The 14,595-nt window shown below is 47.3% G+C and overlaps 1 protein-coding gene across 1 annotated transcript in view; it reads right to left on the bottom strand.

Annotated features, from left to right (window-relative positions):
• Positions 1–14,595, bottom strand: part of LOC144123077 (uncharacterized) — a 114,674-nt gene that overhangs the window by 17,043 nt on the left and 83,036 nt on the right. Inside the window, exon 4 of the mRNA XM_077655981.1 lies at positions 3,633–4,090. Within this exon, the coding sequence (XP_077512107.1) occupies positions 3,633–4,090 (458 nt within the window). The remainder of the gene's footprint in view (positions 1–3,632; positions 4,091–14,595) is intronic.

Genomic DNA, 14,595 nt, shown 5'->3' with positions numbered 1-14,595 from the left:
CTCGACGGAGGTACTCGTCGATTTCCTGCGGGCGTTGGCTGAAGCATGGTCGTGGGGCGTCAACGCCAAATCATCGAAGACCGATACGTCAGTACGGGCAGTGACGAAGAATATGGCCGGCCTCACCTACATGCGTCGCAATTCCTGGTGCTTGAGCGTCGCTCATAGGCTGGGGAGCCGGTGTTTGGGAACAAATTGTTCATTTCGGAGAGAACGTATGGGTTGTCGTTGGGGCTGAGGAGTGCGTACTGTAGCGGCATAGTTCTTGGCCTGGGGTTCTGTGGCCGTAAAGTGCCTGTTGCACTTCTTCCCGTACCACTTCCATGAGAGCCGCTGCTTGACGCTATGGGGTGGATGGAAGTAATCGGCGTAGCTCCTCCCGGGCGATTTAGCGGATCACTTCCCGCAAGTTGTCGCTGGTGGTGGTTGTTATGTCCGGATGGGATTGCACAGAGGACGGGCGGTTGTACTTCCGAGCCCGGACATCGAGGGTCTTCTCGATCATGCAGGCTTCTAGCATGAATTCTCCTACTGTTTTTGGCGCCTGCCGGACGAGGCTGCCAAAGAGATGCTCTTTTACGCCGCGCATTAAAAACTGAACTTTCTTTTCCGCGGTCATCTCGGAGTCGGCGTGGCGAAAGAAGCGCATCATTTCTTCAAAGCAATCGCGGACGGGCTCGTTCGGAAACAGGATTCTGGACTCGAGGGGTCTCTGGGCTTTTTCTTCCCCCACGACACTGGTGAATACCTTCAAAATTTCCTTCTTGAATATTTCCAATTTCGTTAGGGACGACTTGTGGTTTTCGCCCATGTACGTGCTGAGCCCTCCACTCAGTAAAATACGTGTCGAATTGTTGCCGCACCATCCCACTTGTTGAATGATGCAACGCGCTCAAATTGGTCCAAACATTCTTCGGGGTCCTCGCCTAGAAATCCACTAAATGTTGGCGGCACCCGCGGCTGTTGCAATATGATCGGTGTCGACACCTTTGGCAAGGTTGTGGTGCTCGTGGTAACGTCATTTCGTTGTTGGGTGCGGTCCGGCGTGGTCCCGAACTCAGACTTCATTCCCTGAAGACGTCTCCTGGCTCGGTTAACTGCTGACTCGTCCTCCAGTGCGAAGCGCAGAGGGCTGGTGTCACGACATAATGGGGGTGTCCGGAACATGGAAGGCTGACCCGCGAATCCACCAGATGTCACAAAGTGGTGACTGCAGTCCGGAGAGCAGAAAGGCTGCGAAAGTGTTGCAAAAAAAACTTTATTTGGGCTGACTTGCGCCCACAATGGACTGAATCACTCGGCGGCGGCGTAGCAACAAGCATGCACGGCGGTCGTGGAACAGAATACCCGCCGCTGACGGCCGTGCTCAATTTAAAGCTGATAGGGAACTTTCGAGATAAAGTGTGCAAAGTTATTTGAACATTCCCATCATCGCCGTTGGAAACCAATATGCCCCCCCTTATGTAATGCCTTCGGGCCTTTAAGGGATCAATAAATGAAATGAAATGAAAATGTAGATTCAGCTCTGCCTGGTAGCGATCAATCGAGATAAATCTGGTCGCGACTTGGATCGCAAACAAAGCGATCAAGCGGCAGCTTTGAAGAATGAACAAACACTGCAAAGATTCGCGCCAATATTAAAAGTAGAGAAGCTCGGGAGGCCCTGCTGGGGATCGAGGTCTCCGCCGACCAGTAACGAGCTGTCCGCCTGGTTGCTGAAGCCGGGAATAACCATTGTAAATTCTCCAGTCTCCCGTCCCGTACGCATGCGGTGCAGGGGCGGGGAGTATAAGAAGCCTCCTAGATCGATGGAACTAAAGTTTTATTCATTATTATCATCATCGTCTGAGTAAGCCTCCACCTGCCAACCATGAAGGTAGTCCACCATAAGGGAAGAGTAACTGGGGTCTCGCAGACCCCACCAGTCGGTTCCGGCAAAGGCAACAAGAGCTTGGTATGCTATCGCCTGCCAACATGTGATGAAAAAGGGTGTGCCTGTGGCTTTTTTTTTCAGTGCAGATAAGCGTCGCTCTGCACTTTGAGAGCTGCTGATGAGAACACCCGAGGAAGAAGTACACAGGAAACGCTGCAGGTTTTTTTCATTTAGCCTATGCTGCTATACATATGCCTTAGAACTGGGCAACTGACAACACAAGCCCGCAAGCCATTATCGAGGCAAGTAATCACAGCCCAAGCTAACGTGTGCATCAAACCACCGATGGTAGGAAATTTTATGATTCTCTGCTGTTGTCATCAATAATTTCGTCCGGATAAACACTCACATTGAGGAGAAGCTACCGCTTATGGTAGCTTGGTCTTCAAGAATTCAAGCTGGACATTGCAGAACCTGTAATGATCCCCGCAAATAACGACTCAGGACATAATCTCTGGCTAAAATTGTTGGCCACCTCAAACGTATTCTCAGATGCCAGTCTCAGATACGGCTGAATGTCCTGGGAGAAGGCAAAAACATTCTCATTACAAAACTCTAACGAATCTTCATTAGCGCACGTGTTGTCTTCTTCACGTTCGCTTTCGTTTGCGAGCGCCAAAAGCTTCATCATGTATACCAACTCGCCCGAAGAGCCACTCTGATCAACTTCAAGAGAAATTTGGAGACACCAAAGCCATCGACTGGCTCGTCAATAAAAGAAATATCAAGAGGATGGAGTAGATTTCTGCGAACGCCATCGTCAGAAATCTAAAAAAAAATATGCCATTTAAGAAATTTTGTCGCTAGCTTTCAAGCTTTCTTTTCAGATCTGACGCTGAACCCTACCTGACCGGCATATTTAGGTCCAGACAAGGTGCACCAAAACAAGGAAAGGTCATAGGAGTGAAATGCAGCATCAAAGTGACGTTGGCTTTATTTTCATAATAAATCTCACCGATGCAGTGTTAGAACAACTCGAAGATCCCATCCCCGGTAAAATTTCAGCAGCTGGTTTCCTTCTGCCACAAAGATGCTAGCGCCGGTCGCGCATTTTTTACATTTTCTTGCAGCATCCAGTATATCCATCGTAACAGTAGCCAATTTATTAACTTTCTCTAAAAGAAACGTCAACTTGGGCATTTAAAGCTGTATGCATTGAGAACACAACAGTGCTATGAAGGAAAAGCTTTCAGGCCCAACGAAGAACTTCACGACTTCTTTTAAAACCAGATCCACTGTCTTCAAAAGTTCGTTACACGGATAGAAAACTTATGGAAAAACGAAGAACGGCAATAATCTTTTACAAAGAAGAAATTTTCTTGACATGAGCATTTTTTCGAAAAGAATTTCAGGAATTTTTCCAAATTCTTTCGTATTTTAGGCACTGTCAACAGAGTGTCGTTGTTGTCATCGGGTTAGTTTTTTTTTTCTCGCAGTAAGCCAGTGCTTTGGCTACTGCTTTTCATGCGTTACTGGTCAGGGGAGGCCATGACTCGAACAATACTTGAAGGCGTGCCTACACTGCAGCATTCGCACGACATTCAAGGTTAACCGTGTTATGGTTAGTTTCAAAATAACAGAATGCTTGTGTCGGTAGCCGCAGAGCACCAGACAAACTGAGTCTGTCTAAACAGAACGTCTAGCAATCTCAAAGCAAGTCAGCCTCAGCACAAAAGATCCTCCAAGAAAAAAATCTCACCAACGGTGGTGAATTCCAGATCCGCGTACCAGAAGGAGTAGATGGCAAAGCAAGCACTGAAAGGCACCAAGTAGTGGAACAGCAGGTCGAACAGGAAATGGGACGCGACGTAAAGGGGACCGGAGATGCCCGTCATGAGCTGCAGCTCGCGCGCCCCGCACAGCTTCTCGGCGATGGGGAAGAAGACAACTGGACACACGGCCATGCACACCAGGGAAGGAGCCAGGGAGTACCAGAACAGCATATTGGTCCCAATCTGTCCGATCAGGTCCTCCAGGCGCTGCTTTTGGGCTTCGGTGGTCACAGGGCGGGCGCTTTTCTTCTTGCCATAGAAGGACACGCCAGCGGTGATGCGAGCCCTCGACGATTGTGAGGCAGCACGCAACATAGCCGTGTCGATGAGGTTCAAGAGCACAGAGCACGCCACGGGACTGGCCGGGTTGTACCAGCCTTCGATGCTGCATTGTAAAAGAGTGAAAGCTGAGCAACAGGCCAAAGCTCTTGTTATGTCTGTTTCAGCGCTAAAAGAACCTAACAAGGAGTTGCCCTTATTGAGCGTTAGTCTGCCTTTGCTCTTCTTGACGCTATCCACGTTCAAATCACACAGAACCAGCTTCCATGTTCTTCGGTCAGAAGCTTACACTCTGGCGAAAATCTTGGCGAATGCATCAGCGTGAAGAGGCAGGAACAGCCTCATTTTGCCCAGTGGAATCGAGAAAGCAAGCAGTGTGCTTCCGACCCTCCCATCTTCACAATCTGGCTCACTCTGACTTCTGAGAAAGTGCGATGAAAATGAGGGACCTAGAGTACTCCTAAACAAACAGCAGTACAATTGCATCACATATTCTATGCGGGTACGTATTCTTATGCGGGGGTTTCCGGAAGGCTCGCCGTGGTGGCTCAGTGGTTAGGGCGCTTGGCTGCTGACGCGGAGCTCCCGGGTTCGAACCCGACCGCAGCAGTCGCGTTTCGATGAAGGCGAAACGCTAGGGCGCCCGTGTGCTGTGCGATATCAGTGCACGTTAAAGATCCCCAGCTGGTCGAAATTATTCCGGAGCCCTCCACTACGGCACCTCTTTCTTCCTTTCTTCTTTCACTCCTTCCTTTATCCCTTCCCTTACGGCGCGGTTCAGGTGCCGGCCAATATGTGAGACAGATACTGCGCCATTTCCTTCCCCCAAAACCAATTTAATAATAATATTAATTTCAATTTCAATTTCTGGAAGATCACAGTTGTACTCTGAAAATGAATTGCGTCTATGCAGTGATTCGCAACGCCATCATGCACCGCAGAACGGGCGATGTACGCGGGTCTAGGAAGACTATTATGCCAAGGAATGCGCTAAAAGCGGCACAAGAAGACAACACACATACACACGACATACGACACAAGCGACATTGCGTTTGTGTCGTGTGTGTGTGTGTTGTCATCTTGTGCCGCTTTTAGCTCATTCCTTCGCATACTGATCAACCAACTGGCCCCGGTAATAGCTTTGCTATCTAGGAAGACGCCAATCAAATGTGCGTTTCACTCGTCCTCTAGCTAACAGCGGTGGTAATCTTCTCACACCGAGACTACATCACCTCCCGTGGTAAGCTGAGGAAAATTGCCCCCAAGCATGCGTCTATGCCATCGCTCTCGGCACCTGCATTTTCTCTTGCGTTTGTGTCGTGTGTGTGTGTGTTGTCATCTTGTGCCGCTTTTAGCTCATTCCTTCGCATACTGATCAACCAACTGGCCCCGGTAATAGCTTTGCTATCTAGGAAGACGCCAATCAAATGTGCGTTTCACTCGTCCTCTAGCTAACAGCGGTGGTAATCTTCTCACACCGAGACTACATCACCTCCCGTGGTAAGCTGAGGAAAATTGCCCCCAAGCATGCGTCTATGCCATCGCTCTCGGCACCTGCATTTTCTCGATCTTCTTCCCTGGCCCTGACTACTGGATATGCTCAGCGAATCCGATTAGTGAAATACCCAACGAGAGGCTTTTTAAGGCATAAAGGTACAGCCTTTGTCACAAGTTGTAAAGAATTCTTAGTGATCAAAACCTCCTGAAGGCGAGAAGATTTCTGGTTCAGCATCTTAGAATCATTAGGCCTTCCGCGAATGCTACGGGCGCCCCACTATACGGCTTAGTGGCAAGCCCTTGGGCTATAAACTTTTCACAAAGGATGTACATATGCGACGCATAGGTGGCAGCAGTTCTGAGCATAAGAAAATATATGCATCATGTTGCGCAGCGACCACGTAAATTAAATTCCTATCGTTAACTACTTGGCTACCAGGACTACACACCTACATTCAATTAGAGGTTTATAGTTTGCTTTTGGTAAGAGCCGCTTAGGTTCTTAGAACTCAAAGCAAGCATTCGCTTCTCACAGCAGTATAAGCAAGTAATTTCGGCGCTCACGGAGCGCCAAACCAGAAACGTGGGGCTAATAAGCACACGGTCAACTCACAAGCACACACAGCTCGAGAGGGGAAAAATATGAGCCTACGCTCAGGCAGCGATCGAATATCGAGCGGTAACACACTTGACATAGGTCGCCGGTTTGAATCCCTCCCGTCAGCTAGATTGTAACTTAAGCAGTAAGTTTATGCTGCACAAAACGCAAAATCGTATGCCACCACCCCAAACACTATGCGACGTAAGTCTGAGCCGCAATGTGGGTATGAAGACTCGTGAGACGTGGAATTGGCGGTACATAGTTCGCCCGTACGAATCCGTGCCTGAAGCTAAACTCTAACTTAACTAGCACGTTTATGCTGCATGAAATGCTGAATCTTATGTCACCAACCGCAACATTCTGCGTCAAACGGTTTGTCACCTAATCTTACATAAATATGCGACTAAGTGTCCGAACTTTTACTGGCATATATATATTATATATATATATATATATATATATATATATATATATATATATATATATATATATATATATATATATATATATATATCTAACCAAGTAAGCGCCAAAATCAGAAGTTTTGCTGATTATATATATATATATATATATATATATATATATATATATATATATATATATATATATATATATATATATATATATATATATATATATATACACGTGATCGACATGGATTACTTTATACATGTGGTGCTCGGACATCACGCTGCGGCCTGGTATTATTTTATTCCATTATGTAACCACCTTGGATACCATGGCAACCACTCGGGTGCCGCCATCTTGGATTACAGTATATTACACTTAGTGACCTGTTTGCTCATTGACTAACGTGATTTCATCTATTCTGGTGTTTGTTTTATCTAGCTCGGGAATTTTTCTTTTCTTCTGCATTTATCAAGTGTCTTGATATGCTTATCGCTTGTTCTTTCTTTAGTGCTGACGGTGTTTGATTGATCTGGCTCAGGACTTTTTCTTTTATTTTGCTTTGATCAAGTGTCTTGATTTGTTTATCGCTTGTTAATGCCCTGGTGCTTTCTAGACGCTGCCTTATATGTGGGTCTGCGGACTCGTCAAGCTGCCAAGTGGCAGCTTTTTTTCTGTAGCCCCTCCATCTGTAGCACCTGATAGAAAATAAAGATTTGATTTGATTTGAATCTTCATAATTCGGAGTCTTGAAACGCGACCAGTAGATCTAACGCTCTAAAATGGCTGGCGGTTTAATATTGCTGAGAACGAAATATGCGAAATCAGTTTTTGTAGGTGCACACCACCGTTGCGTACGTCAAAGTGCGATTGAGGTGTCCGCATACCTAGGGGGCCAGTTATGCGCCTATTCTTCCTCAATGTCAACGCGCCTGTATTGAGAAAAGTAGTAATGGTGGTGGTAGTATAAGTTGTGGTTTATTTAGGAATAATAATAATAATAATAATAATAATGCAGGAAAAGATTGTTGCTAGTCCGGACATCTGCCATTGCTACGGGAAACAACTGAGCAGGGGCGGTGGAAATGAGGGATAGCAGACAGACTACAGAAATGAAATGAAAGAGGTGAGAGGACATCCAGAAAAGATAGCGGGGAGAGAGGTACTATATACAAGTATTCTATTTACAAAATAACATGTGTACAGGTCAGGTGCGTGGGATGTCCACGATCAAAGAGGAAGGAGCATTGAAAAAGACGCGTAACTGCCTCAATGTCTAGCTGGACGCACAGAAGGGCGCGGGGCTACTCAGCCGGAGTTGCCGGATTCGAAGCGGCGTGAACTGCTCCGTTTTCAGATACCCTCCCGCTTAGTTAATAATGTATATTGGCTGCCTGTCCCACGCACACCGCTCAAAACGGGGAGCGCGCTAGAGGTGTTTCTGCACTAAAGAAATGCACACTTAAGACCGATTACGTGGCAGAAGGCCTAAAGCCGCCCGCTCACTTTGTGAAAGCAGTCGCCGCGCGCTGCTGCGCGATATAACCCGATGTCATGCAGCTGGAAATTCTACCGCTGCATAGCATTACGTAGCCGCCGCCGCACCACTTCTCATCTCCGCGCTAACTTCGTGAAGGCAGTCGCCGCCGTACCGCGGCCCGCGCTCCGCCGTAAGTGTATGACGCAATAATTGACGAGTTAATGCTTATAAATGCATCATTGTTCTTTCTCTACTTACATTCGTAAACCCTTGTGAGTCCTGCAGGGCTGCAGTAGTTAAGCGATGCGCCACTGCACTGAGATGGCAACTGCTGCGACCGGTGTGACTTGTGCGGCCCAGGCTGTCCCAAGAAAGCTCGCGCGAACAATCAGTAATTTAAACGCCCCGTGCCCGGTTGTATGAGAAGGCCATTTTTGATGGGCACCATCGAGTTTTACCATGAACACATGCCGACGGGTTTTCGCTCAATGGGGCAAGTCAGGCTTACGCCTTAAAAGCCGCGTGATCTCTCCGCTTCGCTTGCCGAGTACGCTGTCAGCGCTACTGCGCCCCGCATGCTGAGCGTGACCGCGCCGTACGGCATCGTGGATTAGAAATTGTGATATGGCTATTCCTAATAACTGCCAGCTACATATCTCCTGTTTCCACGTCACGCCTGACTCCATTTTAACTGCACTACAAAAACAGTCTTTAAGAGGTGAAAAATGTGTTTACGAATGCTACACTGGCGCGCTTCGCCGCCACATCGTGTATTTTTCTCTGCCGACGGATCTAATTTGATTGGTATTCACAACTACAGTGGTTCTTGCAATTTAGCACGTTCTTCGTTTGATGCGACCGGTTGGCCTCAGAATTCAGACTATCTTGTCGCAGCAGGAAAGGGAAAGCTGTAACAGCACTGTGTCTGGAGGAGCATATTCACAGCTTTCCTTGACAAGCACAAGCACTGGGCTACTGTCACCGCTTTTTACGCGACAGCGTAAAGGGCCTCTTGTCGCATATAAACCGGTGTCGGCGTTGTTATTAGCGAAGGCGGCGTTGTAGCAGGAAAGCCTCCAGACAAGAAATTTTGCGGACATACGGAGAATCGAACCCAGGTCTGTCAGGTTGCTTAGCGAGCGCGCCCAAACAATACAAAAGCCGCAGGGAAATTCGCCAAATTTTGGCACCAGCAACTTGCCAGATCTTCCTGGCAGGCATTGCTCGTTGGTTCGAACTGAACGAAAGTGGGCATAGTGAATGCGTTGTGGTCTGCGACTTCGTGATGTCAAAGTAATTATGAGTATGAGTTTGCGAATACTGAAACGGCATCAGATAATAATCGCGTTCTGCTCTATTAAGCACTTCAACTAACTGCCAAGAGATTGGATGGATGGATGGATGGATGGATGGATGGATGGATGGATGGATGGATGGATGGATGGATGGATGGATGGATGGATGGATGGATGGATGGATGGATGGATGGATGGATGGATGGATGGATGGATGGATGGATGGATGGATGGATGGATGGATGGATGGATGGATGGATGGACGGACGGACGGACGGACGGACGGACGGACGGACGGACGGACGGACGTACGTACGTACGTACGTACGTACGTATGGATGGATGGATGGATGGATGGATGGATGGATGGATGGATGGATGGATGGATGGATGGATGGATGGATGGATGGATGGATGGATGGATGGATGGATGGATGGATGGATGGATGGATGGATGGATGGATGGATGGACGGACGGACGGACGGACGGACGGACGGACGGACGGACGTATGTATGTATGTATGTATGTATGTATGTATGTATGTATGTATGTATGTATGGATGGATGGATGGATGGATGGATACGGCTGAACCCTTTAACTTGGACGGTGGCTCAAGCCATCTAGCCATGATTTATGAAATTTTACTCTTCTCTTGATTTTAGCCATCAATCAGATAACCTTCGGTTGGTTATTTTTGCCCTCTTAAAACTACTTTCCCTACACTGTCCTTAAACCCCAATGCCTTGGATAAATCAGCCCCGCTGCTTTCCACTGTAGGGTGAGGCCCTTTACAGAAAAGTATCAAGTGTTCAGCCGTTTCCTCCTCCTCTCCGCACGCATCCCACAACGTGTCTACCTCGTGGTACCTGACTCTATACGTCTTAGTCCGCAAAACTCCCGTCCAGGCCTCAAACAACAAAGAGCTACCCCTACAATTATCATACATATTTTCTTTGCAATTTCCTGCTTAAAGATCCTGTATGTTCCCAGTGCCGATTTCGTCAGCATCCTTGTTTTCCACAGAGCTCTCTCTGCTTGTTTAACATTTATATTAACCGATAATTGCTGATTTGGCCCCTTACTGCTGTCCAGATATTTGCTTGTGAAATTTCTAGCTCGCTTTCTCAATTTCGTGTCAACATTCCTTTTGTACAGGTATCTGAAAGCTTTCCTAGCCCACTGCTTTTCCCCCATTTTTCTCAATCGCTCCTCAGATGCTATCTTACTGCTAGCTTCTCTGCTATCGAACGACGCCCATCCCATATCACCGTAATTTTACCCCCTGATTTGGTGTATTGCCATGTGCTCCCAAAGCTAGCCTCCCTACGCCACGTTGTTTAATTTCTAACCTTGCTTGAATATCTGGTCTCATGCACAGGACCGCATTACCGAAAGTCAAGCTAGGAACCACCACCCCTTTCCAGATCCCTCCTACCACTTCATACCTATTGTAATTCCACAGTGCCCTATTTTTCATGACAGCTGCATTCCTACTAGCTTTATTCATTACATATTTTTCATGCTCTGTCAGATACTCAGCACCGTTATTTATCCACAACCCAAGATACTTGTACTCATCCACTACTTCTGGCATGAACTCCTGTATTCTATGCTCGCCGACCTCATCGTTAAATATCATGACTGCAGATTTTTCCTTAATAAACTTGAAACCTAATCTATCTCCCTTTGTACCACATATGTCTATCAACATCTGTAAATTTTCCTTGTTGTCAGCCATTAGCACTACATCATCGGCGTATATTAGTCTCGGTAATGACTGTTAATCAGTTCTCCTTGCTTGAAAAACGAAAGGTTGAAGCCTAGTCTGCTCCTCTCTAGCTTAGTCTCCCGCCCTTGCAGATACATAAGGAGACAGAGGACATCCTTGCCTAAACCCCCGCTGTATCTCTGCAGGCTCTGACACATTTTCTCCCATTTTATAAGCACTCTGGTACCTTTGTATATGTCTTTTAAAAGATTAATTACTCCCTCTTCCACATCCAATGGGCCCAGTATGTCCCACAGATACTCTTGATTAACAGAAGAGGGAAAATACGGGCTGGTTCGTACATGTTTTACGAATTGGAAAAACAGCGCAATCAAGGACGAGACACAAGAGAAGCACAAAACACCAGTGCTGGTGTTTTGTGCTTCTCTTGTGTCTCGTCTTTGATTGCGCTGTTTTTACAATTCGTAAAACTCTTGATTAACGTTGTCGTGGCTCCCTTAGCATCCAGAAATGCTAGCCAGGGGCTTGTGTTCCTTATCAGCAATCTCTATACACTGCGTCAATGAAAACAGATTGTCCTCCAACCTCCTTTGTTTCCGGAACCCATTTTGTAGCTCCCCTAGCACCCCCTCGTTCTCCACCCAAGCCTGCAATCTGTCCTTTATAATCTGCATCACCACCCTGTAAACCACAGATGTCACTGTTAAGGGACGGTAGTCACTTACGTCAACTTTGTCTCGCCTCGAGTCACGCCGACCCCTGGCGTTTTGTTTTTAGCAGAACGCGACGATCACTGTCAATAAAAGCAGTTATAACTAAGCTGGGAAGAGTAGCCGCTCATGAACGCACTAGGCAGCCGCGTTCATAAATCGCAATGTAGCAAACTGTCGCTCATTAACAGCGTGCAGAAGTACACAGGCAGCAAATCTTTAAATCAATTTGAAAGAGCGGCCGCTCATGAACGCATTGGACAACCGCGTTCATAAATCGCAATAGCTAACTCTCACGTATCACTGTACAGAGGTACATATACGTTGCTGTAATCACGCAAATGGCTCATATTGGCCTTCCGCAAGATTAAGCGGGCAAAATGGCCATCGAAGTTGGTTTTTACGCCTGCTGTCCACAGATCGTCTTACGATCACGGCCAAACACCGGTGCGCACACAGCCTTCATAGTGTGTCCTGCATACGGCGGACAAAGTCGTACGGCAGAGTCGAGAATGCGTGGTATCCGATTGCAAACTAAATTAAATATATCCGATTTAGCTTGTGAAATTATACAATGAACTTACGTACCTGTGACGCTGTCAGGGGTTAGTTTCGTCCTGCTTGGAAATATTCAATACAAGCCGACGGCGGCCCACGATGTTCATGCCCAAAAGCACAAGCATGCCCCATTGCTGCTCGAAGTGACGAAATGTTTCTTTCGTAGCCCGCTCCGCGGAAGGGGAAAAAATGCGTGCATAAGCTCCCGATATCAGCGCTAAGCTGCTGCCCACAATCGTGCAGATCCAGCAGTAAACACGATCGGCGTGCAAAACAACACCAGTTGCATTACTTCGCACAAAATAACATTTTCTATTCGTTCTTCGCAACCATTATCTCCGGGCACAAAGTATTTGTACTTCAGTAAACGCTCGACCCGATGTGTGAACGAATATCAAGCTCTTCCAACACGGCGGCCTTCCTGCGACACAGTCGGCTTGGAAGGTATATGGCGGTGGCCGATCAGTGTTGCCAGTCAAATCCCGACCTTTGCGGTACTCTGAAATTTTTCTCAATGACTCTAGTTCCGAATAGAGTCTCTTGAAATTATCCAGTGGCTAGTTCCGATCAGGGGGCCTCGATGGGTCAGCGCCGCTTTCAGTGTGGAGACAGCGCTTTCGGCGGGGACATGCTGGGTCCCTCTCTCCCGTTCGGCTGCATTGAGTGCAATGCGGCGGCGCGCCGTTTCGAGGAGAAAACTGCAGCTGCCGCGAGGAATTCAGGTAATTTGATGCTCTACCTTGACAGAGTGGTACCAGAGATGGTTTAAACAGTGAATCAAAGGTAGTTACTCTAAAGTATATTCTCTTTCGCAGCTAATCAGCTGAGTAAGTCGGTGCACTAATGCGTGTTGGTTCTCTTCTGTAGCGTTTATTTTGCGCTGTGTTCCTTGATAATAGCATTTTTACAAATTGCGTAGCATATTCCAGTGCAACCTCTTGACCCGGATACTCTACATTTCAATTACTTTTACAACAATCGGGATTACTTATGTCGAGCTGCAGTTGCATATTAGCCAAAGACTGCCATTCAGGCAACTTCTCGTTCGCCATGAAATCAATGCGAGAAGGTGCGTTTTATGGCTGCTAATTTAAATAATTATGAGAATGCAAAGATAAGTTGTGCATTATTCCTCCATCCCCAGCAGAAATTGTTCTAGAAAACAAGCGTTTCGCATGCCTTACCCCTCATGCTTTGGGGTCAGGCCGTCTGGTTTGACCTGCGATTGGCTATTTTTTCGGCGCGAGCTGTCACGAGCAAAGCGAAGTAGCCGGTGCGCTTTAATAGTGTGGGCAGAACACCCGGGAACGCAACCGTCTCTCATAGCTTGATCTCTGACTGCTTCGTCATTCACACACTACGAGCTCACTTCAAGCAAAGGGACGTGGCCCGTTGTCGCCTCGGTTTTGGAAGTTTTGTGCGTTCTCTGCCGCCTTTCTTCTTCCGATTAGAAGCACGTCATTGTCTTTACGCGCCGCGGCCTTTCTTCTCCCGATTACAGCCGCCTCGGTACATATCGCACGTTCTGCACCACGCTGTAAAGCCTCATGTTTTGACCACCAGACCACAAGCGCTTGCACTCATGACGTAGGCCAAGAAAAATGAAAGGCGAGCGCTAAAAACTGCCAGGTCACATCAAAAGTTGCTGAGCGGCTTCTTCACAACCTGATCGCAAAGGCGTTTCCCAATAAGGCAGCCGTGTTATTTATGCGCTCTTGCGGGTAAGACAGTATGTGAATCTCTCGTTGCAGCGTTTTGTTCAGCTTATTATTTGTTTTATTTTAATGCCACGAAGGCATTATAACCGATCTCCTCTCTCTACTTTGCGCCAGTTCACTACGAATATCGTGGCGCCAGACCTATCTTCTGTGCGTCAGTAAGCAAAGAACCCGTTGCTGCGTGACGCGAACGAAAGGCGGCTTCTTTCTCCAGTAACGGTTTATTTTCCTTCCTTGTCGTGTCGCTTTTGAAGAAAACACAACTGGGGAAAAAGGGCTCTTTTCATTTCCGTCATGCAGCCACGTCAGTAAAATTCGTAACGCGTGTTTCTGGCCAACCATATCCTATAGATTACTTTTTTTGCCTCTCGATGACAGCAGCAGTAGGGATGAAAGCTCGTCCGTCGTGTTCACTAGCCCGTGTCTTCCTGCGTGCTTTACCTCAAACGTGGTCTCACAACTAGCCCATATTCATTACTTCATATAAGATATATTGCCTTGCCCGATGACTAGCGAGTTAGACAGCAAGCAAGCGTCTCTTAGTAACTGGAGCAGACGGTTCCGCAGAAGCGAGTAAGGTGTTCGATCCCGACCGCAGTGGCCACGTTTCGA

This window comes from Amblyomma americanum, chromosome 3 (assembly GCF_052857255.1).
Source record: "Amblyomma americanum isolate KBUSLIRL-KWMA chromosome 3, ASM5285725v1, whole genome shotgun sequence".
NCBI classification, from domain to species: domain Eukaryota; kingdom Metazoa; phylum Arthropoda; class Arachnida; order Ixodida; family Ixodidae; genus Amblyomma; species Amblyomma americanum.
This window is presented reverse-complemented; position numbering and strand designations above follow the sequence as displayed.